This window comes from Chiloscyllium plagiosum, chromosome 12, assembly GCF_004010195.1.
Source record: "Chiloscyllium plagiosum isolate BGI_BamShark_2017 chromosome 12, ASM401019v2, whole genome shotgun sequence".
Lineage (NCBI taxonomy): Eukaryota > Metazoa > Chordata > Chondrichthyes > Orectolobiformes > Hemiscylliidae > Chiloscyllium > Chiloscyllium plagiosum.
Genome location: NC_057721.1, coordinates 687,633 through 713,820, shown reverse-complemented (window position 1 = coordinate 713,820; position 26,188 = coordinate 687,633). Strand labels below are relative to the sequence as shown.

Sequence of the window (26,188 nt, the reverse complement as noted above, 5' to 3'; positions counted from 1 at the left end):
CAAGTGCAGATTTCCTTGCTTTCAAAATCTGTCATCATTCCTTCCTTAAAAAAGACCTGCTCTTGGCTCCTTGTAAACTACTGTCCCATCTTCTACTCCTATTTCATCTCTAAGTCCTTGAACATTCTGTTGCCTTCAAGATCTATGCCACCCGCTAGCACAGCATCCCCATTTGAATCATTCCAATCCAGTTAACCTGTTCCACAGAACCGAATATGCCCATGTCAGATTTATAAATGGCCTTTCTGAGATGGTGACTTTGTTTTCTTGGCCATTGTTTCCTTCTACTGAAAACCTCATCACAACTTCCTCACATCTAGGCACAGCTATTCCAATTTGTTCATGGTTATGACCAATCCATCCTCCATAATTTGTAAACCTTAGTGCATCTAAACTTCTGCTTCTTGTATAAAGCCCCCAAATTCCACTCAACTATCAACCTATTCTTGCTGACCTCTGTTAAGTCCTGATCCCCCATTATCTTCAATTTAAAATTTTTTGAAATGTCCAAAGGATGTCTTGTTCAGTGGTAGTCTCCCTATCTCTAGTCTGGAAGACCAGAGTTTGAGTCCCAAGCCAAGACTTGGTGGCCATGGAAGGAGTATTCATGATGTGATTCACCCATCTGTTAATCAGTCAGAAAATCCATCTATCATGTCCCCACTATTTCACAAAAGAAAACTGAATTGTCTGTAGACTCAGCTTTGAAAATTATTTCCCAGAGTGAATGGATTTAAGAATTCCCATCTGAATGACAGAATCCGTATGTTACAGACCTGTTTCTGTTGTCTAAGTCGGTCTTGAGCATCTCTGCAGCACAGGTCAGCTAGAAGCTTTAAATAACTTGCCTTGAGGAAAAGACCCTCCATCATTCCAGCAGAGTAGAACATAGAACATAGAAAAGTACAGCACAGAACAGGCCCTTTGGCCCACGATGTTGTGCCGAGATTTAATCCTAACGTAAAATATTGTAACTTAACCGACGCACCCCTCAACTCACTGCTATCCATGTGCATGTCCAGCAGTCACTTAAATGTCCCCAATGACTCTGCTTCCAACACCACAGCTGGCAACGCATTCCATGCATTCACAATCTCTGCATAAAGAACCTACCTCTGACGTCTCCTTTGTACCTTCCTCTTAATATCTTCAAACTATGACTTCTCGTACCAATCAATCCTTCCCTAGGGAAAAGCCTCTGGCTATTGACTTTATCTGTTCCTCTCATTATTTTGTACACCTCGATCAGGTCTCCTCTCTTCCTCCTTCTCTCCAGAGAGAAAAGTCCGAGCTTATTCAATCTTTCTTCATGAGGCAAGCCCTCCAGTCCAGGCAGCATCCTGGTAAACCTTCTTTGCACCCTCTCCAAAGCCTCTATCTTTCCTGTAGTATGGCGACCAGAACTGGACAAAGTTGTGGGTAGTAAACTTCGGGATTGTAGTGATAATGAACACAAGGGAGAGAATACAAAAAAGGTTTTCAAGAATAGTTCCACGATTGAGAAACTTCAATAATGAAGATAGATTTAAAAGTTTGGGATAGTCTCCTTGAAATGGCAAAGGTGAAGAGGGAATTTGATAGAAATGTTCTCAATCATAAGAAAATTGACAGTTGATGGGGAGAAACTCACAACAGAATTGAGAATGAGACGACACAGACCTAAAGTAATTTAGAAAGGAAACAAATATATTGTGAGGGGGGGGGAGAAAGGAAGTTTTCACTCAGTAATTAGTTAAGGGTCTGGAATGCAGTGCCTGGAAATGTGATAGAGGTAGGTTCAATCAAGACATTCAAACAGACCTAAAGTAATTTAGAAAGGAAACAAATATATTGTGAGGGGGGGGGAGAAAGGAAGTTTTCACTCAGTAATTAGTTAAGGGTCTAGAATGCAGTGCCTGGAAATGTGATAGAGGTAGGTTCAATCAAGGCATTCAAGAGGGCATTTGATAATTATTTGAATAAAGACAAGAGAATGGTTCAAAGTCATAATGCTCCTTCAGTGAGATGGTGCAGACATAATGGGAAAATCAATTCAATGATCTCTTGGACAAAGGAAGCAGGACAGAAAAGATGAGGCCTAGGGAAGCCTATTGCTAGTCTGTCATGTTAAGCTGCAGAAAGTAAACCGAAACTGTTAAATGTTCATGTTTATTTTAGGCATGAAATATTGAATAATGTTCTTTTGATTGCCCTATTGTGAACGTTATTCCCCCAAAATGATAAATCTTTGACTATTTGGAAGCAAAGCATTCCTTTGCCATAAGCAGCAGCAGAAGCTGTCAATTTCATGAGCAAATCTCATATTTCACTATTTGCATAAGTTATGCAAGACCTCTACAATTTTCTACATTGTCTATTCAGTATTACTATCATTTTCCTGAAATATGCTTTTACACTCTTGCTGCACAGTGCTTGTTGAGTGCTAGGTGATTGAGAGGCATATCCAAAGGAGATTTTGAAAGAGAAGTGAAAGTCATCATGGTTGCCATACTCAAGCATAAAGGTGCCTACAAGAAGGGTCAGAAGAAAAGTACATCAGGATCATGGTCTTGCAACAAAGCTCTATTTTATACCACTCCTGACAGCACACTGATACTGCTAAGTGATATTTGGGTTGATAGTCAGCATGAGTGTAGACCTAGTAGTCTCAACTAATAATTGACCACTCCCAGAGTAATGGTGTTCTTAAGGCGATCTTACAAGGAATCTGTGGATTCCAATGGACAGCTGTGGCTGCCAATCCAGACCCAGAAGTGCCCCAAGAACAGACTCCTGATGTCTCTTTTACGGCAGACATCCCTTAGTTACAACATTTGCTGCATGGACTGGTTTGTGTTACAGATAGAAGTAATAGAACTCCTCTATCAAGATTTTGATTATTTGCAAGAAAAGCATTTTCATATTTATGTCCATCAGTTATTTATCTCTTCTAACACTGGGCTCCAGTGAGTTGTAGCTGGTTTCTCTGCTTCCACTCCTTAAACCTCTGCTACACATGTTACTCTAAGAATTACCTTTTCTTTCTCTGACTACTTACATACCCATGTGATTGCATTTGAATTCACCAATAAGTATGATTTCAGACGGGAGTTGATCAGCTTGGAACAGGAGATTCTGATTTTGAGCTGACTTTTACACGAGTAGCAATGTCTAGATGATAAGATATCTTCTTTGTCTACTGATGTTCTGATATTAACTTTGGCAATAGAAAGAAGTGGGAAGTCCAGGAATCTTCTGCTATATTTGTATAGAGTAACAAATACGATCTGAAAGGCTCAAGGTAGCGCTTGCACTTCTGGCCAGCTAGGAACTCATGCCTTTGTGGTGCATGACTTACAATTTAGGGCACATTGCTAACATGTGCTTACGGTAATTGCAGATTTGTACTCCGCTGCAAACCTAAAAATGACATGTATAACTGTAATATTATTGTGATCTTTCATTCGTAATACCAATGAACATAAGCATAATGCAATTTCAACATAATTCTCTTTTAAAATGACATCATTTTCAAAACCAGATTTATCAATTGGTAACTTTCAGGGATAGCAGTAAACAAATTTTAGATTAGCCAATATGCTTAATTTAATTTAGTCATTTGTTATTTCAGAAAACATCTAATGCTACTGTTTCAGCTGTCTCATTAAGATTGACTGTTTACTCATTGTTACAATACTACAACTGTTTTGTCTGTATTCTGTAAAGTGGAAAATGATCACTAAGCTAAATAAGTTGTAATACTGCATGTTTGGCATCAATTAAAATGTGTACCAATTCTGTCCAATGTATGAAATAAGTTTACTATGGTCTAGCATATCACTGTAAGCAGAATTCGTAGTTAGCCATATTGACAAATTATTTTGGCAATTACATCCGTCAAAAAGGCAATTGGGCTCCACCTGGTGGCTTTTGGGTGAAAATGCATGCCATGCCTGATCACATCACATTATCAACCGGTCATCCAGTCATCTAGACGTGAAACGATAGCTTACTCTCTCCCCTTGGATGATGTTTGACCCACCAATCTCTAGCATTTGTGTTCAGTACAGGTTCCAGCATCTGCAGTAATTTCTTCCTACCTAAGTTTAGCCTAGATATGGTACTAACCTAGTGCTGCCATGATCCATTTCCATCTGACTGCTGATTACCCTTATTCCTTTCCTGGGTCTTATCATGTCTGGCATTGTAAATGGTTCCATATCCTCAAGTGCAGATCTCCCCGCTTTCAAAATCTGTCATCACTCCTTCCTTAAAGACCTGTCCTTGGCTCCCTGTAAACTTTGATTCATTTTGATTAGGGAACTTTTTTTGTTGGATTCTCAGTATATTTATGAGGATCTTCTTTTGCAGATCATAATGCTGAATTCAGTAACAGAATTACATAGTCACATTGACAAAACACAGCTAACCCAGGAACTTGGAGGTACCCTGGAATATTCCCACAGTCAGTGGTTGTATCATCGGACAGTAAGTGGCAAACAACTTTTACATGTACTCTCTGATCTCCTATCATATTACTTATGGGAAATTGGATAATACAATGGGCTACATTTTGTTGGAATGGGGCGCTGTATGAAATAGCCCATTTATTAGTCTTGCTTGTGCACGTATAGGCTTTTGATCTTTTTGGAGGGCATATGTTTACATTCGTGTGTGGTCATTATTGCTTGACCAAGAAATCTGGGAGCTTGGGTGAATGATGGAAGCAGTTTTTCTTCTTTAACCAGTGAAATTTATGCAGCATTGTAAAAGTAACATAGTTAATGAAGATGACAAATTAAAATGGGTGATGTCAGTTTGAAACCGGGTACAATAGAACAATACAGCACAGAACAGGCCCTTCAGCCTACGATGTTGTGCCGAACATTTGCCGCTTAAAGGTCGCCAATGATTCTGACTCTGCCACTCCCACAGGCAGCGCATTCCATGCCCCCACCACTCTCTGGGTAAAGAACCTACCCCTGACATCCCCCCTATACCTTCTACCCTTCACATTAAATTTATGTCCCCTTGTAACACACTGTTGTACCCGGGGAAAAAGTTTCTGTCTACTCTATCTATTCCTCTGATCATCTGATAAACCTCTATCAAGTCACCCCTCATCCTTCGCCGTTCCAATGAGAAAAGGCCTAGCACTCTCAACCTATCATCGTACGACCTATTCTCCATTCCAGGCAAACATCAGGCAGTCCATTCAACCTTGTGGCATATTGAGGCCTTTACATGGCCAGAGCTTCATTCCAACCCTGTCATCATTTTATTCGCAAGAGAGGGCAGCTGAGGAAGTAAGGCCCTCCTCGCTATCCACAACTCCACCAATCTTCGTATCTTCTGCAAATTTACTGACCCACCCTTCGTCTCCCTCATCTAAGTCATTAATAAAAATTTTTTAAAAAAACATTTTTTAAAAATTACAAACAGCAGAGGACCCAGGACTGATCCCTGCGGAACTCCACTTGTAACTGGGCTCCAGGCTGAATATTTACCATCTACCACCACTCTCTGACTTCGACCGGTTAGCCAGTTTTCTATCCAACTGGCCAAATTTCCCTCTATCCCATGCCTCCTGACTTTCCGCATAAGCCTACCATGGGGAACCTTATCAAATCCATGTACACTACATCCACTGCTCTACCCACATGCTTGGTCACCTCCTCAAAGAATTCAATAAGACTTGTAAGGCAAGACCTATCCTTCACAAATCCGTGCTGGCTGTCCCTAATCAAGGGTACAGAAAGACATCTGAGAGGTAAGAGTGTTACAGGTTGCAGGGGGACTTGGAAAGTACTGCAGAATTGGGCTGAGAGATGGCAAATGGAGTTCAATGCAGCTAAATGTGAGGTGATGCACTTTGGGAAGAATAACAGGAAGGCAGAGTACTGGGTCAATGGAAAGACTCTTGGTAGTGTGGATGTGCAGAGGGATCTTGGAGTCCATGTGCATAGATCCCTGAAAGTTGCCACCCAGGTGGATAGTGCTGTTAAGAAGGCATACAGTGTGTTAGGTTTCTTTCGTAGAGGGATTGAGTTCCGGAGCCGCAATATCATGTTGCAACTATACAGAATGCTGGTGCAGCCACACTTGGAATATTGTGTACAGTTTTGGTCCCCATTTTTCGGGAAGGATGTGGAGGCATTGGAAAAGCTGCAGAGGAGATTTACCAGGATGTTGCCTGGTCTGGAGGGAAGGTCATATGAGGAAAGGCTGAGAGACTTGAACCTGTTCTCATTGGCAAGAAGAAGGCTAAGAGGGGATTTGATAGAGACGTACAAGATGATCAGAGGATTAGGTAGGGTAGACGGTGAAAGTCTTTTTCCTAGGATGACGTCAGCATGTACGAGAGGGTATAACTACAAATTGAGGGGTAATAGATTTAAGACCGATGTCAGAGGCAAGTTCTTTACGCAGAGAGCGGTAAGGGCGTGGAATGCACTACCTGCTAATGTAGTCAACTCAGCCACATTAGGGAGATTTAAACAATCCTTAGATAAGCACATGGATGATGATGGGATAGTGTAGGGGGACGAGCTGAGAATAGTTCACAGATCGGCGCAACATCGAGGGCTGAAGGGTCTGTTCTGCGCTGTATTGTTCTATGTAAAGAGAGATTGGATTAAGAGGAAAAGAGAAAGCAAAAATAAGACTGCCATTTTTTTCAAGCCTATGGGTGGAATGTTGCAAATTAGCCAAAAATTTGTAATTCATAAGGTATCGCTTTCTCATTGAAAGTTTGGCTAATTTGTCATGTGTCACTCAACTTTTCTTTACGCAAGAACTGGCTCACTGTTCTGTATCAAGAGAAGGTTTATCAATGAGCCAAGTGTATATAATACAACTAAGTCTGAAGCTTAGACACATCAGGCAGACTGAATTGTTCTTCTCTTTGGGGAAAATTGTATACTTACTTGAAGCAAAGAAATGTTCAGAGTTATAAGGGCATGTGGGAAAATGCATTCCGTTTTGGATTGATCTAGCATAGATCCAACTCAGATGCATTGGTTTAACTGGCCTCACTCTGTAGTTCTGTCATAATTGGTTGTATAGCTGCAATTTATCTTTACTGTATCAAATGATTCTCTTACTTTTTCAATTTTAAAGGTGTCTAAGAACAGTCAAGTTTGAAAGACTTCTGCATTTTATTTTAAACAATAAACAGTAGATATTCTTGCCTTGGTGCCAAGGATAGTCTAGTGCACCTGAGTATTTCTCTATTTGAGAGGGTGAGTGTGCACCAGGATATGAAAATCATATTGAATTTGAAATCTAATGGAGAATGGCAGCCTGTATACTGGAAAGGTGGCTTGATAGTTGAAAAACGATGGTAGTATTTAATGCCCCCATCCATGTTGAGTTTGGTGGTAGAAGGCATTTAAATAGGCAGGCTGGTGGTGGATGGGGACCAGGTTGCCTTTCCATTCCATGTTGGGAAGGGCCATGGATGGCTTTCCCATCCCACCATCAATTGATGCCCTTAAATGTGAAATTAATACACCCTTAATGATTTCAGCCTGCTAGTGCTATAGCCTAGTAGAAGTCAGAGAAGCTTGCTACGCATTGAAGGTGTCAAAACAACTCACAGGGTTACCTGTGTGTCCTTCATTCAAAGAGCTTCAATACTTAATTGAGAGACTTGGGATGGGGAAGAGGTGCCTGCTGAGAGCCAGTCCCACACCCACCTCTCCTGCAACTCCACCTTGAAATCTCCTTACTGTCACTCAAATGTTTATATCCACTGTCATTCATTGCATCCGTAGTACCACTGCCATTTCTTCGAACTGCCAATCTCTTTTATGCCGTCACTTTCCCATTGTTTGATTAAAGTTAATATGATCAATTGTTTGGAAGCTGTCCAACATACGATGTTCCCATATTGATCAATGACCAATGTTATGCTGTGCTGGGCATTAGGGAAAGAGTAGTACTCTTTCAGACATGATCCTAAAATGGTATGGCACTAAGAATGGTAGCCTCTGTAACTTTATTCTTGTAGCTGCAATTATTATGACAGCCAGTCATACAGGTGATGATGTAAAGAAGGTGTCACCTATGCATCTTGAGAAGCTTTAATTTTCTGTTTTCCCTTCCACTGTGTGTACTATGAAAGGTTATTGCTTGACATAGTGCACAGCAAAGCTGGCCTAAATATGGCATGAGTGGCACAAGTCTAGGAAGGTCCTGGGAGTGGCGAGTACTTCCGTCAGTAGTGAGCTCACAATGGTGTGAGCGCAGCACTGTAGGGGTGTGGTGCATGCATAATGATTTGCAGAAATGCATTAGATAACTGGCTTGAGCTCATGGAGAGAAACCCTCCTTGAAATACCCAGAAATTTACACAGCCAATTTTTCGTAAAATTCAGCCCTAAGTATCCAATCGTCTCTAATGGAGAGAGGTACCCATGGTGCTTTGTGAGTGAGGCTAATTATGTTGCCTTACATTAGGAACCAAAACTGATGTACAACATCTTTGCTTATTTTCATTATATGAAAAAAAGTGACCTTAAATAAGTAATTGCTGAAATACAAAGTTTTTTGTACAATGATGACTAAACAAAGTGTGTTTAGTTTCCTCCAATCTTCTTTCCGCCTGAAAACCTTACTTATTATGGAGCAGCATGGTGACTCAATGGTTAGCACCGCTGCCTCGCAGTACCAGAGACCCAAGCTCAATTCCACCCTCTGGCAACTGTCTGTGTGGAGTTTGCATATTCTCCCTGTATATGCGTGTTTCATTTGGGTTCTCTGGTTTCCTCCCACAGTCTAAGGATGTGCAGGTTAGATGGGCTAGCTGTGCTAAATTTCCCATGTTCGTGCTAGGTGGATTGGCTATGGGAAATGAGAACCCAGGGTTAAATGATAGGGTAGAGGAGTGAGTATGGGTAGGATGCTCTTCGAAACGTTGGTGTGGATGGGCCGAATGGCCTGCTTCCACACTGTAGGGATTGTAGGATTATATTACATATATTACAGAAGGAAGCCACATGATCCATATGCTTGTGTAAATTTTAGCCCCATAGACTGGTGTAGCAATTTTACAAGTCCTGCTGCCCATCAATACTTCATCCAAATAACTTCATTTGGTTGTCGTATTTATTGGCAAGCAATTTGACACTGAGCAACAGATATTCTGCACTTGGGCCAGTTTCAGATATTCTCTACTTCCCAATTTGCAGAGTTCAATTCTATTGCCTTTCTCGTCATCCCAGATTAGATGAATAAGCTCAACAGAGATAATTAATTGAGCATTCAACATTTTGGCCCTCATAACAGCTGAGGGTTGACAGAAAGTTATCTAAAGGATAGTGAGCAGTATACTTTATTCTATTCATTCAGGACATGGGCATCGCTGGCTGAACCATTATTTATTGCCAGCCCCTAGATGCCTTGAGAAGGTGATGGTTAGCTGTATCCTTGAACCACTGCAATCTGATTGCTATACGTACATCCCTAAAGGTTTTAGGAAGGGAGTTTCAGGATTTTGATCCAGTGACAATGATGGAATAGTGATTATTTTCAAATCCGGATGGTCAGTGGCTTGGAGAGGAACTTGGGTGGTATTTCCATGTATTTGCTGCCCTTGCCCTTGTTTTTTTTTAAAGGAGCTGTCCTTGGAGGAGTCTTGGTGAATTTCTGCAGTTCTTTTTATAGATAGACACACTGCTACTACAGTGTGTCAGTGGTGTAGGGACTGAGTATAGTGCTAATCAAGTGGGTTGCTTTTTTCTGGATTACCATTTCAAGTGCTGTTGGAGCTTATCAACCAAGCAAGTTGAGAATATTCTATCACATTCCTGACTTGTGCCTTGTATTTGGTGGACAGGCTTTGGGGAGTCAGCAGATTTGTTACTCCTGCAGTATTCCTAGCCTCTGACCTGCTGTTATAGCCACAATATTTATATGGTTAGTCCAGTTCAGTTTCTACTCAATGGTAATCTCCAGGATGTTGATAGTGGGAGATTGAGCAATGGCAATGCCATTGAATGTCATGATTAAGTGGTCTCTTCTTGGAGATAGCCATTGCCTGGCACTTATCTACCGTGAATGGTACTCACCACTTGTCAGCCCAGGCCTGCACAGTAGTTTATGGACTGCTTCAGTATTTGAGTAGTTACAAAAGGTGCTGAGCATCATGCAGTCATCAGTGAACATCTCCAACTCTAAACTCATCATGGAGAGAATATCATTGATGAAGCAGCTTAAGATAGTTAGGCCTGGAACTCTTGCAGTGGTAGCCTGGGAGTGAGATAACTGACCTCCAACAATCTCAACCACCTTCCTTTATACAAGCTTTGACTCTGTCCAATGAAATGGTTTCCCCTGGTTCCTATTGACTCCAGCCTTTTAGGGTTCCTTGATGCTACATTCCATCATTTGTGACCTCAATGTCAAGGACAGTCACCTGCATCTCACCATGTTTGGACCAAAGCTGTGATAAAGTCAGGAGTTGGCTTAGTAGAAACCAAACTGAGCCTCCGATAGCAGGTTATTGCTGAGCAGATGCTGCTTGGTAGTGGTGTTGATGATATCTTTCACTTATTGGTCAGTAATTGGCATGTTGAATTATCTTTCTTGTTATATATAGGATATACCTGGGCAATTTTCCATGTTGTTGAGTAGATGCCTGTATTGGGATAGCTTAGTTCGAGATATGGCAAGTTCAGGAGTACAAGTCTTCAGGACTATCAGCAAAATACTGTCAAGGGCAAAAGCCTGTGCATACCCAGTGCCTTCAGTCTTTTCTTGATCATATGGAATGAATCAATCCTAGATAACGACTGGTATCTGATATGCTAGGAACCTCCAAGTGGCTGAGATGTATCATTCACTCAGCACTTCCGGCTGAAGATAGTCAATGCTTCGGCTTTATCTTTAAAACCGCAATGGAACAAATGGTTAATCAACAGCATGCATTAGCATGTTCTCGCCTCAACTGACCACAAATCCATAAAACAATCAGCATCTCAAACATATGACCTATTTCTAATGTTTCATGCATTTTAATACTGATGCCCCAATTGTGAATACTTTGAATGAAGGAATCCATTTAGTCTGAATGACATATTTATTGTTGTTTATTTGGGACCTGAAGTTTTATTGGTTATTACAGATATGTATTCTATATATTTTTTTTCTCCAGCTTGATTTGCTCTAATATATATTTACTGTATCCTGTATATTAGGGTATTGAAAGTTTTGCTGTCATGGTAAAAGAAACTGCACAAATGCTACAGGCCTTTGGAACAGAGTTGGCTGAAACTGATCTGCCAAATGATGTGACAACAACTTTGGGTCTTATAACAACACATACCCAAAAGCGAGATAGAATGAAGGTAATGTAGAGCATGCAATGATGTGAGTGTATACATTTGGTAAAGGGATTGTTTAACCACACAGCATGCTATAATGCATATGTGCAGTAAAAACATTAATTAAATTAAATACCGTAAAGGGATTATGTATTGTGATGAAGTGTAAAATATACTTTGAAGGGATTATATAATTGCAAATCTGTTCGGATACTTATGATTTGCTATATGAATGAATACTTTCACAGTACAGTCCTAGCATGTAAGGACACATGATCAAAACTCAAATTCATTAAAACCGAGAGGCATGAGTTTTATTTAGACCTTCAATAACCTCATAATAGCCGTTAACAACAAAAACCTTTTCTCAGTGCCACCTTTACAAAAACTACAATGTACTGTACACTGTTTTTGTCATCACTCCAGTGACTCTACAAGCATACATATTATAAATGTTTCTGAAAGTTTTCTATGCTGTTACAATGCCCTTTGAAGCTGTAACATGAATTAAGTAATCACATTTTGTTCTGTGTAATCATGTTAAATGAGCACCCAAAAAAGTACCTCTGACATATCACTATGGTGATCGAAGCAGCAAATAGATGCTTATTTTGCGGTTGGGAATAATTATGATTAACTTTTCAAATAGTTATTTTTCTCTGGTTTTATAAGGATCAGCATTATCCATGCCATCCTGGATATATGACATTTATCATAGAAACTTCTGTGATATTCAGGAGTCATGCAAAAAATTATGAAATTAATGAAATATTAGTCACCTGAATGAAAATACCATCAAAAAGATAATACGACTGTATCTCAGAAGGGAACTAAACAAGCAAAATGTGGAATTGATTGTCAATTCTAATCCATTCTCATAATTGTTCTGACTAGGACACCAGCTACAACAACTATTGGCAAGAATTTACTTGCCTTATGTCTTGCATGTCCTTTGTGATTGAGTTTGTTTTTTTTTCCCAAGGGTAATTGGCTACTCTATAATCTCATTGTTTTCTTATCTTATTTGTTTCAATTGCCTTCGATTGAATTCTTTACTTGTAATGAAATTCAATTTTAGATGTCACCTGTTTGTGCCCATCTTGGACGAAAACTAAAGTGTAATTGAATAATCATAAATAGAATATCCCTTAATGTGCATGATGTTATCGCAGCTGTATGTGCAAGGTTGTAAGTTTGCTCACTGAGCTGGTAGGTTTGTACTCAGATGTTCATCACCATGCTAGGTGACATTATCGAGTCCCCGTTGAAGCGCTGGTGTTCTGTCATACCTTGTTTGTGTGTCTTGGTCTGTTTTTGTGGGTGTACCTTGAAGAGAGTTGAATACAGCAGAACTACAGGACTCAGCATCAAGTGTTCTCAATAAGGCAACAATGTAACACTGGGTCAAACAACTCGATTAGTTCATTGCCTGAAGACAAAAAAAAAATTCAAATTCGGCCAATTGGTTTAAATTATATCCTGAAAAATATCAAATTCCAATCCAGTTTGAATTGAGTAGATTGACAATCTTAAAAGCCAATGACAATCTGATGCTTTGGGAGTATGAGACCTTAGAAAATTAAACAGTCGGGAGGAGAACTGCCAAGTCCTAGCATGTAACAGACTGCTTGAAAAACATCTCTCTTAAAAGTACCTTTTCAATCAGTAACCTGTGACGCAGAGATTCCTAACAAGGAGAAAAGAAGACACCGGAAGATCCAAAGACAAGAACGTACAGCTGCCAGGTTTTGAGATAAGTGTTGTTTTGTAGTCTTAATTGGGAGTTTTATAAGACTAGTATTATAGAACGGAAGATAAAAGATAGGTTAGAGAAAGAAATTGTAAATACTGGTTAGTTAATTATTCTCTGTTATACGTTAAGAAATAAGGTGGTTAATTTTTAATTAGTTCTTGGCCACTCAAATTTTTACAGATTACTGCATGGGATATATCTTTTCTGTGTTGCTCGTTTTAAATTAAGTAGGAGAGTTTACCTCGTGTTGTAACAGGTCTTGGTCTGTTAAGTTGGGTGATATTTTTTCCGGTTCTTTATCTCAGAGGTTGGTAAATGGGATCCAAGTCAACATGATTATTGATGGAGTTCTGATTTGAATGCCAGACCTCTAGGAATTCTCGTGTATGTCTGTTTAGCCTGTTCTAGGATGGATGTGTTGTCCCAGTCGAAGTGGTGTCCTCTTTCATCTGTGTGTCAGGATTCTAGTGATAGTCAGTCATGTCTTTTGGTGGCTAGGTGGTGCTCGTGTGTCCTGGTGGCTAGTTTCCTACTGCTGTAGTCTATCTGATGTAGTGTTTATTACAGTCCTTGCAGGACTGTATATGACATTCGTTTTGTTGGTTGTTGGTACAAGGTCCTTTAGGTTCATCAACAGCTGTTTCAGTGTGTTGGTAGGTTCGTGGGCTACCATGATGTCAAGAGATTGGAGTAGTCTGATCGTCATCTCCAAGATGTCTTTGATGTATAGTAGTGTGGCTAGAGTCTCTGGGCACGTTGTTTAGGTTTGTTGTTTAAGAATCGGTGGACTGTGCATATCGAGTACCCGTTGTTCTTGAATATGCTGTATAAGCATTTTTTCTTCTGCTTCTCATAGTTTCTGGATGCTGCCTTTTAAATAATGTCCTGACGCAGCTCAATTTGTTGGGATGATTCTCCTGTAGTTGAGTATCTGGTCAGTGTGTGTTGCTTTCCTATAGATGCTGGTCTGCAGTTCTCCATTTGCTATTTGTTCCACTGTGACATCTAGGAAGGGGACTCTTGTTGTTCTCTTCTTCTTTGGTGAAGTTTATGCCAGTAAGGATGTTGTTAATGATATTGTGGCTTTCCTCTAATTTGTTCCGTTTTGTGATGACAAAGGTGTCATCCGCAAAGCTTGGGTTGGATCATGGGGAGGGCTGTTCGTTCTGGTCTCTGCATAACTGCTTCTGCTAAGGATCCTGATATTGGTGATCCCATTGGTGTCCTGTTGTTTTGCTTGTAGGTCTTGATATCACCCACCTTAACACACCCAAACACATAAATAGAAAGTGGGACAGAACATCAGCGCTTCAGTGGAGGCTCACTGATGATGTTATCTAGCATGGTGACAAAACGTTTAAGAACAGACCCACCAGCTCAGAGTGCAAACTTATAACCTGAACCCCAACCTGAGCTATAAATCTTTCAAAAATCACTTATATGTACAAATGATAAAACATTAAGGTTCTCATATTGTTGAAAAAGAAAGACTTGCTATTGAGCCTTCTCATCTTGTGTGAAAGGGTGTAAGAACAGCTTTATTAACAACCACCTAAATCGGGCCTGAGCCATTTGTTCACCATTGACCATCTGAATCTAAGGCAATCAGTGATACATAAACCAAGACACCTTCCTTTGTGAGTGAATTTATTAATTATTCAGCCTTTTTATATTTTCTAATCAAGCTGTACAGAATATTATGGTCCATCTCTGGAGCAGGTGGGACTTGAAACCCGGGTCTTCTCCTAAGAGATAGCGACATTACTACTGCACAACAAGAACCCTTCACCATTCAGCCCTTTTTAAACATTATATCCAGCAGTCTTATCTTATACAATCTTTTTTTTCCCATCACCAAATCACCTTTCGGACTTTTCACCTATTATCTACTATCACTTAAATAACTTGTGTTTCCAATTAGCCAAAATAGGTGAAACTCTTCAACCTTGCTTTATTTTCCAATCAATCTGTTTAGAGATGTTATGAGACAACTCTGGGGCAGGTGGGACTTGAACCCAGACCTTCTGGCTCAAACACTGCGCTACAAGTGCTCCCTGTTCAGTCTTACAGATTCTTCCATATACTAATCCAACCAAGCTTTTTTATTTGTTAATCCAGAAATGTTCTTACACAACTTCTTTTAACTACCACCACCACTAAATCATCTGTGTTTTCCAATTGAATAATTTACATTCAAAGCCCATTAAGGGCAGTGCAGACCGTTAAAGGTGAGGGACGGGGAGGGAGAGGGGGAATGCCTAAGTCAAGATGGAGTTGGAATGGGTCCTGCCCAGCTAATTAATTAACTGATTATTCCCAATAACTTGCTCTATTAATAGAGTTATTTCACGAAATAAAATCTTTGAAGGCCTACAAACTAACCTTGAATCAAACTAATGAAAATTGATTTATTTCACATTGTTGTTTTTCCTTTTGATACCACAGATCAGTGTAAAAAGTATATTTTTTTTATTTCATAGTCTGTATTATACAATCAATTTTCCATAAAACCTGTTGACCTGCTATGAGGATCTCTAGTAATTTCTTGGAGAAAATATGTTTTTTGATGAAACAGTAACATTTAGTGAGTTGCACAAACCCACTTTATTTTCAAAATCTCTAACGTTTCCTTTAGCTAACAAGGTCCGTTCTCAAAACCTTTCTCATCAGCATCCTTTGCTCAATATACATTTTCCCGAAGAGAACAGTTAGCTACATAATGTTCTATGGGCCATCATTTCTCAGATTGCTTCATTGTCAGATTTCCTTTAGAATATTAAACAATTACGACTCTGTAACTATAACAGACTTTTTGTATTCAGTGCTACATTTCACTTTCCCTTTCCCTTTGCCACCTCTCTCACCCTTTGCCACCTCTCTCTCATCTGTTTTCCCTGCTCTTTCTCACCCCAATTTCCTCCTATATACTTTCTCTCATCTCCCTCAACCCTTCCCCCCCCTCCCATCCTTTCCCCCTTCTCACCTGTTCTTCCCCTTCTCTCACCCATTCCACCATCCCCTCTTCTCTCACTCATTTCCTTGTTACTGTCGACTGACTAAATCTAGTTGTCATGCTATGAAGTGCAAGATGAACACTTTTTTTTAATCCTTCTCCCATATTGAATAATGCTACAGAGGCCAGTATCCTGTCACCAAGTCATGCTTTATTTACACATGGAGAGTCCTTGATACTGATCCAGCTTCCTTAGAGCCAGCTCTTAGAGTGAACAGAACCTCTGATACTCCCTGTATATATCTGTCAGCCAGCATTCTCTGACTGGGGCTGTTACTCTGGTCCAAAGGAAATCTTATTCTGAGGTCCATTTTGGCTGACCTCCTTACAATCACTACACATCACTTGAAGTTAATGGTTACAAGATTGATGAAGTCTATTCCTAAAGGAGTCTCACTGTAGGCCCTCATAGTGTCGTTTTTTTTTTTTAAACATTTGTCATGTTTATCACTGATCTCTTCTAAATGTTTCTTATTGTTCCTTACTACTGAATCTTTCGGCAGGATTTTTAACCTGTGAGAAAGTGGATCAGCAAACAGTTATAGATATTTTATAATTGACCTGTTTAGTGGTGTTACTATACATCTTTTGAGCAAGTGAGATTTGGACTGGGTCTAGGAGCTCAGAGGTAGGGACACTGCCACTATGCTCTTTTTTCCTCATTTAAACTGCTATCTCCTGCTGCAGCTAACATCATTGTTGTACTTTGATTGGAGAAATTAAAGGGATACAATAATGTTTGGATTGGGTAAGTTGTAAATCCATTGACATACTGAAACAACTGGTTTGTCATGTTCTGTGGCCAGTTTCATATAAACCTTCATAGATATTTTGTTTGGCATTAGTGGTATTTCACTTGACAGTATGTGTGCGCTAATATCATGGTTTACCCTAGCTATTTTACAGGAACTTACCATTCTTTTTATTGATTTGATTTAATCTCATTGTTGTTGCCACATCAGAAACAGGTAGAAGTCTGTAATTCCTAACCTTATTTTGGTCCTTAATACATTTCAACAAATCCACTCGACACTGTGGATGTCCATCCATTATCGTGTGCCACTAAAATATTTGTAACTGGGATGAAGCTCCTTTTAATTCTCTCTACCTAATTAGTATTACCATTTTCTTATTCTGAGCCTATGTGTGTAATTTTGAAAAGCTTATTATTCCATTTGGAATAATTCATTCCATTCTAATGTCCTTTACTCCCATATCCATGTCAAATCAATTTTAAACTTAACTAGTAAAGTGCTTCTTTATTGAAAAACATACTCATGTATTCACTTTGGTGGAATTTGTGCAATTGCATTTGTGATTGTGGAAGATGGTTTTCATTGGAAGAATGGAAACAGTAAAGTTAGTATTCTCTCCCTTCACCTTTTCTGGACCCTGATTGTATCCCTGCTATGATGTTCTACCATTTTATTTGAGTTAGAAATAATTCATTCATTGCCACATTTCTCAAAGTTTCACATGAAAGTTGTATGTCTTGGTACTGTAGATGAGCCAGTAGTCAGATAACCTAACACTGACTGAAAACTTCAATACTAACTTTGACATCAGTGTGAGAACTTAAATCAGAAACAAGTATTCAAACGGACTCCAAATGCCAGATTACTTTCTCTCAGTTAGAAAATATTAGAATCTTATAACTTAAATTAGAATTTTGATTTTACCCATCGGTTTTTAATTATTTATAACTGTCTCTTCTCCAAAAGGACGATCTAAATCAGGCACGCAGACATGGCTCCACCCTCCTTTCCAGTATTCAGGAACCAGTTGACATGAATCCAGATCATAAATTCAACACAGATGAGTTGGACAATCAGACTACTGTGGAGAGGTGAATTGTGGGGTACACATATGATGCATTATAAAGACCAGTTCATTTGCATTAATTTCTAGAACATCACTTTTGTTTTTATCTTCTGATGTGGGAAATGCCTGAGAATAAGATCTCAAATAAGCCAAGACCAGGACCATTGCTTCTGTATCTTAGCCTTTTTTTGGAGAACTTGCATTCTGTCACAGGTATAATCACAATGTACTGAAAAGCTGTTTCAACTTTAATATTGCCTGTTTCACAAGGCACTGTATTGAGCACATCTTGTATGGAATTGATTCTGCTATGAAATCTCCCAAACAATTACAGCTGATTGTTTTCTGATCCTGGAATAGAAATTGTTAGAACCACACAGTAGATTGGTCAGCCTCTGTAAAAAGAACACAGGCAAATGTACAAGTCAGCATTCTCTATAAGAACTGGGTTTGATCCAGGTTCTAACCCAAAAATAAAATTTGCTATTTTCTGCACAGGTGCTGTTCACTTCTGGGGCTTTTTCTTTTTGTTTCAGATTTCTAATTTGCACTTTTTAAAAACTTTTATTAATGAACAGAAATGGGTCATTTGGCTCACCTGGTCCATACTGGTATTTATATTCCATATAAATATCTTCCTACCTTTTCTCATCTCGCCTTGTGCTCTCTGACCTTGAAATGTGCAGATCTTTTGGTGCACTTGTACTGTACCGCTGATAGAATGGCAGTGGTTGTGTCTTAGAATGACAGCAAAATTGGGAGGATCCCATTTTGGTTGAAAGGAAAAAGTGGTTTTAATACCCCCACAGTAGTGATCAGTGATATTTCTGTGATGAACCATTCACACATTGTGGTGAACTCTCTTGGGTTTCAATCATTAATAACATAACTGGAAAGCCAGTCCATGATTTAAATAGAGATGGGTATTTCTGTCAAGTAGCAGCTTTTCAGCTTTGAATGTTCCTATTAATTTATGACTGAAATAACAAATGAAAGTGGTGATAGGACAAAGTTAATTTAATTATGTTTCATGATGCAATTCAGTCCCCTTAGTTCTATGGAAAGATTCACAAACTGGTATTTTAATGGTAATTTTCCATTACTCTTCTTTTAGATTGTGCAAGGTCTGGCCTTACCTTTTCCTTTCTGTTTGCAGGTTGCTTGCTCAATTGAATGAAACTGAAATAGCCTTTGATGAATTTTGGAGTAAGCACCAGCTGAAGCTCAAACAATGCCTCCAACTTCGACACTTTGAGCAAGATTTCCGAGAGGTGAGTGCTGAGTAATCCCCTCCTGGCCTTTTAAATTATACTTGCGACATTACGATAATTCCATGTGTTACGATGTGGAAGCTGAACCTCTCTGTTAATTAAAACCAAGCATCCAGAAAAGCTTGCCTCGCCTTGTAATCTGTTAGAAGTGTGAGGGAGTGAAACAGAACTCCTAATTTCCACTATTTCAAGAAAAATAACAATTTATTTTCCTAACAGAAAACTAAACACAAACTATTAACAAATCCAAGCCTACTTTTTCTTAACTAATTACTATCTGATCCCAACTCTATAAAATACTGCGCCAACCAATAATTATTAAACATTACATTAACTTAATCTCACGTCCACATAGTCTTTGTCTTCTTCACTGTCTTCAATCTCCCATGTGCTGATCTACCTGGGTCGCCTTACATTTTACTGCTTTTGCAGGAAAAGGTACCCTTTGATAGAGAGTGCCTCCTTATTTTTTTGAGAGCAAGATATTAGATTGGTTGCTCTGACCAACTTTAGAAAGCACCCTGGTTTTATAGCCCCAGCATTGTATCCTCTCATTGGTCCAATGTTGTCAATATAGTAAATTCAAACTCAATTGTGTTATAGTGTCTTGGGCATAGTTTAAATTGATTGGTTCAAATTGAATTATTGTCAAAACAGCAACCAAAACTCAGGTATCCATCTACTACAAACCGACCGACTCCCACAGCTACCTGGACTACACCTCCTCCCATCCTGCCCCCTGTAAAAACGCCATCCCATTCCAGCATCTGCAGACCTCACTTTCTCCTATCCATTTAACAGCCAATTGTTATATGTATCTACTTTGGAACAGTTCGTCTCTTTGCTGTTCTGTTAGGCAGCTATGGCTGTACTTTAAATTTACTTTTAAAAATTCAGAAAACACTTTCTATCTTAAAGTGAACATACTCTTTTAACTTCTTAACATATGTACCAGACAACATATTTTTAAACATGAAATGGCTCAATGAATAATGACTGTTCAGAATGCCCAGGGAAAGTGCTTGCAGTTCTTCAGATCAGCCCTTAATGTTCCCTCTTTAACACAACCACAATTGCTGTTTCAAGTATAATTGCAGTAAATTAAAAACTTAGTCCTGCTACCATGTGTTCTCTCTATAGCCCAATGTAATATTTGGTTTGACAAATGTATCTGTTGAGATTATTTTCCTTGCTTATGAGGCACTTAAGAAACCCTGACATGTCACTGCTGGACTAGAGCATCAATACCTGTTCAAACCATCCTTACTACCATTTTGGTAATGGAATTCAAGCACATGTTTGGGATCGTTATGGCCTTTTGACAATTTAAGTTGTCTGCTAGCATTTATTAAGATGATTGTGCAAGAGTGTACAGGATGTTGATAGCAGTGCTTCATTTGCCAACCTTGCTACCTGCAGCCAGCTGATCAGGAGTAAACAGATTGTTGCTGAGGGTTTCTGATACTATTTCAAGTTTTACTTAGCTGTTGCTTTTCATTTGCTGTGGTTTTCCAGGTCTTTGAGATCTTCCAGGTCATCTTGTCAAATTGTTAACATCTATCAACATTTGTACTAGAATTTCGCTGAGGACTTCGCTTGAAGAAAGCGAGTGGTGTGTTACTTCACTTTACTGGAGACATTAAAGTCTCTGGGAGAAAGTGGATCCCTTGGTCATTTGACATCTTGCTAGGGACTACCTTTGTCTGGTGGAGAACATGAGCTCAAACACTGCAACAGCAGCTGCTGAAGATGAGGGGAACAAAAGGGTGAAGTGGATTCCTCTGCAACACACACACACACATACTGCCGTGTCCCCCCACCTCTACCACTACCCTCCTCACACCCAGTGGATAAAATACAACCCTGTTCCACTGGGACCTGCAGTGTCAAGGCCAATGACCCTTTCTCCTCAGTGCTTAAGCCATCCTGAAATTAATGCTGTGTCAACCAATGCAATCCACACCTTCAACAGAAGCCACGGCATAGAGGCTACATACACTGCTGCAGGATAGTTACTTATAATCAGTGCTTAAATGGTCAAATTCCATATTGAACATTCAAATCTTGTCAATTTTAGTGTCTCTAGGCAAATTTATGTCATGATAATCATTTACTCCCAAATTGCAAACAAAGACCAGTGTTTACAAATGGCCAGTATAATTAGTATTACGCATATTTAGTTCACCCTTTCACCAAAATAAGCCTCCAAGTATTTTAAATGTTCACTCACTTGTGGACATATCATCTGGATGTTGCTAAAGGATGAATCTTTCAGGCCTTTGCCATGCATTTAGTTTACCGAATCAGAATTTTCCTCATCAGATGAGCATTGACAATTGGAATAGGTCAAGCTGTGCTGTCAGAATGTTAGTATATTGAGAATCTAGAAACGTAAGCATACTTGTGACAATGCTCACATGAAGACCTCACAGCAACAACAACTATTTACATTTAAGCAATGTCTTTATGTAATAAAGTATCCCAAGGTAGTTTTTTTTTGGAGCAATATTAAACTGTATTTGAGTTCAAAATGTGCAAGGATATATTGGGATACATGGCCAAAACATTGTTCAAGTATGATTTACAAAGCCTGATTAAAGGAGGAAGGAGTTGAAGCTCCAGTTAGTAGGGCAGAGGAAGATATTGTTACCAATGGTAGTGAAAACCAGTATTTTTGAAGACTTAAAGACGACGAACACAGCTTGGGGAAAATGTACGGTTGCAAGATGCTTCAAAGTTTGGAAGAGTTTGAAGTCAAGAATGAGAATTTTAAAATCGAGGTATTGCAAAACTCAGAACTAGTGAAAGTCAGGGAGCACAAGATTGATGGATGAATGGGCATTGGTGTGCGCTGTGATATGGGCAGTAGCATTCTAGATACCTTCAGGTTTATGGAATGTGCAATATGCGAGGCCTAATTGAAAAGATGAGTTGAGGGTGGAAAAACGGGGTGGTTGAATATTTCTGCAAGATGTGAGCTGTGATGGGGCAGATTTTATTGCTGATCTGGAGTTCTTGGATGTGTTATGCAGGTGGTTTCAGTTATAGAGAAGATAACTTCGGCCCGAGCATACTCATTGTCAAAAAAAATGAAGTTTACAAATGACCTTATATAGCTACACACAGTAGTTAAAGGAAAATGTGGAGTTGATGACAAGGAGTAACATTAACGACATTAGGACATAGTACAGTACAGACCCTTTGGCCCTCTGTTGTGCTGACCTTTTATCCTACTCTAAGATTAAACTAAACTTCATACCCCTCATTTTACTATCATCCATGTGTCTATCCAAGAGTCGCTTAAATGTGCCGAATATATCTGACTCCACTGCTAGCAGTGCATTCCACGTACCCACTACTCTCAGTGTAAAGAACCTACTTCTGACATCTCCCCTAAACCTTCATCCAATCACCTTAAAATGATGCCCCCTTGTGATTGCAGTTTCCACCCTGGGAAAAAGTTTCTGGCTATCCACTCTTATCTATGCCTCCCATCATCTTGTATACTGCTATCAAGTGACCTCTCATCCTTCTTTGCTCCAATAAGAAAAGCCCTAGCTCCCTCAACCTTTCTTCATAAGACATGCCTCCAGTCCAGGCAGCAGCCTGGTAAACGTCCTCTGCACCCTAGCTAAAGCTTCCTTATCCTTCCTATAATGAAGCAACCAGAACTGAACACAATATTTCCAAGTGTGGTCTAACCTTGCAGCTCTTAAACTCAATCCCCCTCCTAATGAAAGCCAACACATCATATGCCTTCTTAACAGCCCTTACAACTTGGGTGGCAATTTTGAGGGATCTACAGACAAGACCCCCAAGATTCCTCTGTTCCTCCACACTGCCTTTAACCCTGTATCTGCATTCAAATTCGACCTTCCAAAATGAATCACTTCAGTTTTCTAGGTTGAACTCCATCTGACACTTCTTAGCCCAGCCCTGCATCCTGTCAATGTCCCATTGCAACCTATAACAGCCCTCTACACTATCCACAATTCTGCCAACCTTCATGTCATCGGCAAACTGACCAACTCACCTTTTCACTTCCTCTTCAGAGTCATTGCTCTTTGTGATTTTTATAAATGACATGTTCCCGCCATTGTCCATGATCAGCCCCACCCTCACTCTGGCCATTCTCTTGTTCCTCACATAAGTGTAGAATGCTTTGAGGTTTTCCTTAATCCTACGCGCCAAGGCTTTTTCATGCCCTCCTCTACTGGTCCTAGGTCCATTTTTATAAATGGGACCTCTGCTCTTTGTGATTTTTATAAGAGGTCCCAGAACAGGTTCCTGTGGAACATCACTGGTCACCAAGCTCTAGGCTGAATACTTTCCATCTACCACCACCCTCTGTCTTCTATGGACCAGCCAATTCTGTATCCAGACAGCCAAATTTCCCTGTATCCCATGCCTCCTTACTTTCTGAATGAGCCTATCATTCAGAACCTTATCAAACACAGTGCTAAAAGCCATGTACATCATGTCCACTGCTCTACCTTCATCAATATGTTTTAACACATCCTCAAAGAATTCAATAAGGCTTGTGAGGCATGACCTGCTCCTCAGAAAGCCATGCTGACTATCTCTAATCAAACTGTGTTTTTCCAAATAATCATAAATCCTATCTCTCAGAATACTCTCCAATAATTTGCCCACCACCGATGTGAGATTGATTGATTGGTCTGTAATTCTCAGGGTTATCCCTGTTTCTTTTCTTGAACAAGGAAATAACATTTGCCACCTTCCATTCATCTGGTACTACTCCAATGGACAGTGTGGATGCAAAGATCATCACCAAAGGTGCAACAATCTCTTCCCTCGCTTCCTATAGTAACCTTTAGTATATCCTTCCTGGCCCTGGGCACTTATCTGTCCTTATGTTTTTCAAAGTTTGCAGCATACCCTTCCCCTTAACATCAATCTGTTCAGGCATATCGGCCTGTTTCATGCTGTCCTCACAAATGACAAAGTCCCTCTCTAGTGAAATCTGAAGCAAAGTATTCATTCAGGATCTCCCCTACCACCTCCAATTCCAGATACATGTTCCCGCCATTGTCCATGATCAGCCCCACCCTCACTCTGGCCATTCTCTTGTTCCTCACATAAGTGTAGAATGCTTTGAGGTTTTCCTTAATCCTACGCGCCAAGGCTTTTTCATGCCCTCCTCTACTGGTCCTAGGTCCATTCTTCAGTTCCTTCCAGGCTACTTTGTAACCCTCTAGAGCCATGTCTGATCCTTGCTTTCTTAACCTTCAGTAAGCTTCATTCTTCCTCTTGACTAGATTAGGTTCCCTACAGTGTGGAAACAGGTCCTTAGAACCATCAAGTTCACACCGACTCTCCAAAGAGTAACCCATCCAGACCCATTTCCCTCTGGCTAATACACCTAACACTATGCACAATTTAGCATGGCCAAATCACCTAACATGCACATATTTGGACTGTGGGAGGAAACCGGAGCACCCGGAGGAAACTCACGCAGACACTGGAAGAAAACTCCACACGGACAAGGCTGGAATTGAACTGGGGTTCCTGGCACTGTGAGGCAGTAGTCAGACTAGATGTTCCACATCCAAGGTTCCTTCACCCTACCATCCTTTCCTTGCCTCGCTGGGATAAACCAATCCAGCACTCACAGCAAGTTCTCCCTAACAGCCGCCTCATTTCTGTTGTGCATTTCCCTGAGAATATCTGTTTCCAATTTATTCTCCACAATTCCTACCTAATAGCATTGCAATTCCCCCACCTCCGATTAAATACTTTCCCATACCATCTGCTCTTATCCCTCTTCATGACAATAGGAAATTGTGATCACTATCACCAAAATGCTCTCCCACCGAGAGATCTGACACCTGATCTGGTTTGTTGCCAAGCACCAAAACCAATATGGCCTCCCCTCTAGTCAGCCTATCTACATAATGAGCCAGGAATCCTTGTTGGACACACCTGACAAAATCTGCTCCATCCAAACTATTTGCACTGAGAAGGTTCCAGTCAATATTAGGGAAGTTGACCAAGCGCAATCCAATATTCAGTTGGGGGAGACCTCTGCTTACTCAATGTTAGATGAGCAGCATAACACTGTGGAGATTGAGAGGGGTTAAGGTAGTGGTGCAGATGTCGTCACTGTACATCTCGAACCAACTGAATGATGTTACTGAGGAATAGCATGTTCATGAGAAATAGTTTGGGGCCAACAGTGGGTTCTTTGGGGACTCCAGAGGAACTGTAGAGATGGGAAGTGAATCTATTTTGGGTGATTTTCTGACCATGATAGATAAGAATCAACATAGGCATGAGTGGGCTCACTTGTCTGGATGACTGAGAGACATTGAAATAAACTCTTTTCAGTTCTATGAAAGGCTGCAGATAGCTTGAAAAGGATGAGGAGGGGTTGTTTATCATAGTCACAAATTAAATTTTACATGACTTGGACAAAGATAAAGGTGATTTTGATGCTGTGATAAGGGAAGGATGCATTGGAGTTGCAAAAAAAAAAACATGAGGCAACAGCATAAGAGAGGATGAGAGACAAGTAGGAGGTTTAAAGATATGCCAAACCAGGGGAGTCAGGGATAGATTATTTGGGGTGGGAAGATGATGGCAGATCTGAACGGGTGGAATGCCCCTTCAGCATTTCACATCTTAAAAAAATACCAAGTGTAGTTTTTGTCTTGTATTCTGGCTTATGTGTTCTTATCTGACCAATATTTACTGCTCTCAAATGATCCAACTCAGCTGGGTATCACCCAAGATTAAGCTCCCGTGGTGTGCAGTGATGAAAATAAATCTGGGGCTATTTCAAGAGTTGGATAAAAGGAAATGACTGGCCAAATTTGATTAATAAGTCATAGATTGGGCATGCCCCATTTGATGACTGAAAATACCATGAGAAAGCTTTCAGCTATTGTTAATATAACTTTAAAAGTTACATATCAATTTTCAACATAATGTGGAATGGGTTTGAAGTATCTGTAATTGATGATATCAAATATCAAACTGCAATAATAATTCAAACCAATGCCAGTTT

At 39.9% G+C, this 26,188-nt stretch overlaps 1 protein-coding gene across 7 annotated transcripts in view; it reads left to right on the top strand.

Moving 5' to 3' along the window:
• The window catches only part of mcf2la (mcf.2 cell line derived transforming sequence-like a), a 235,019-nt gene that overhangs the window by 107,855 nt on the left and 100,976 nt on the right, over positions 1 to 26,188 (top strand). For all 7 annotated transcript variants that reach the window (XM_043700234.1, XM_043700236.1, XM_043700233.1 and 4 more), the window contains 4 exons: positions 4,351 to 4,467; positions 11,178 to 11,327; positions 17,791 to 17,915; positions 19,047 to 19,161. In XM_043700234.1, coding sequence (XP_043556169.1) covers positions 4,351 to 4,467; positions 11,178 to 11,327; positions 17,791 to 17,915; positions 19,047 to 19,161 — 507 coding nt within the window. The remainder of the gene's footprint in view (positions 1 to 4,350; positions 4,468 to 11,177; positions 11,328 to 17,790; positions 17,916 to 19,046; positions 19,162 to 26,188) is intronic.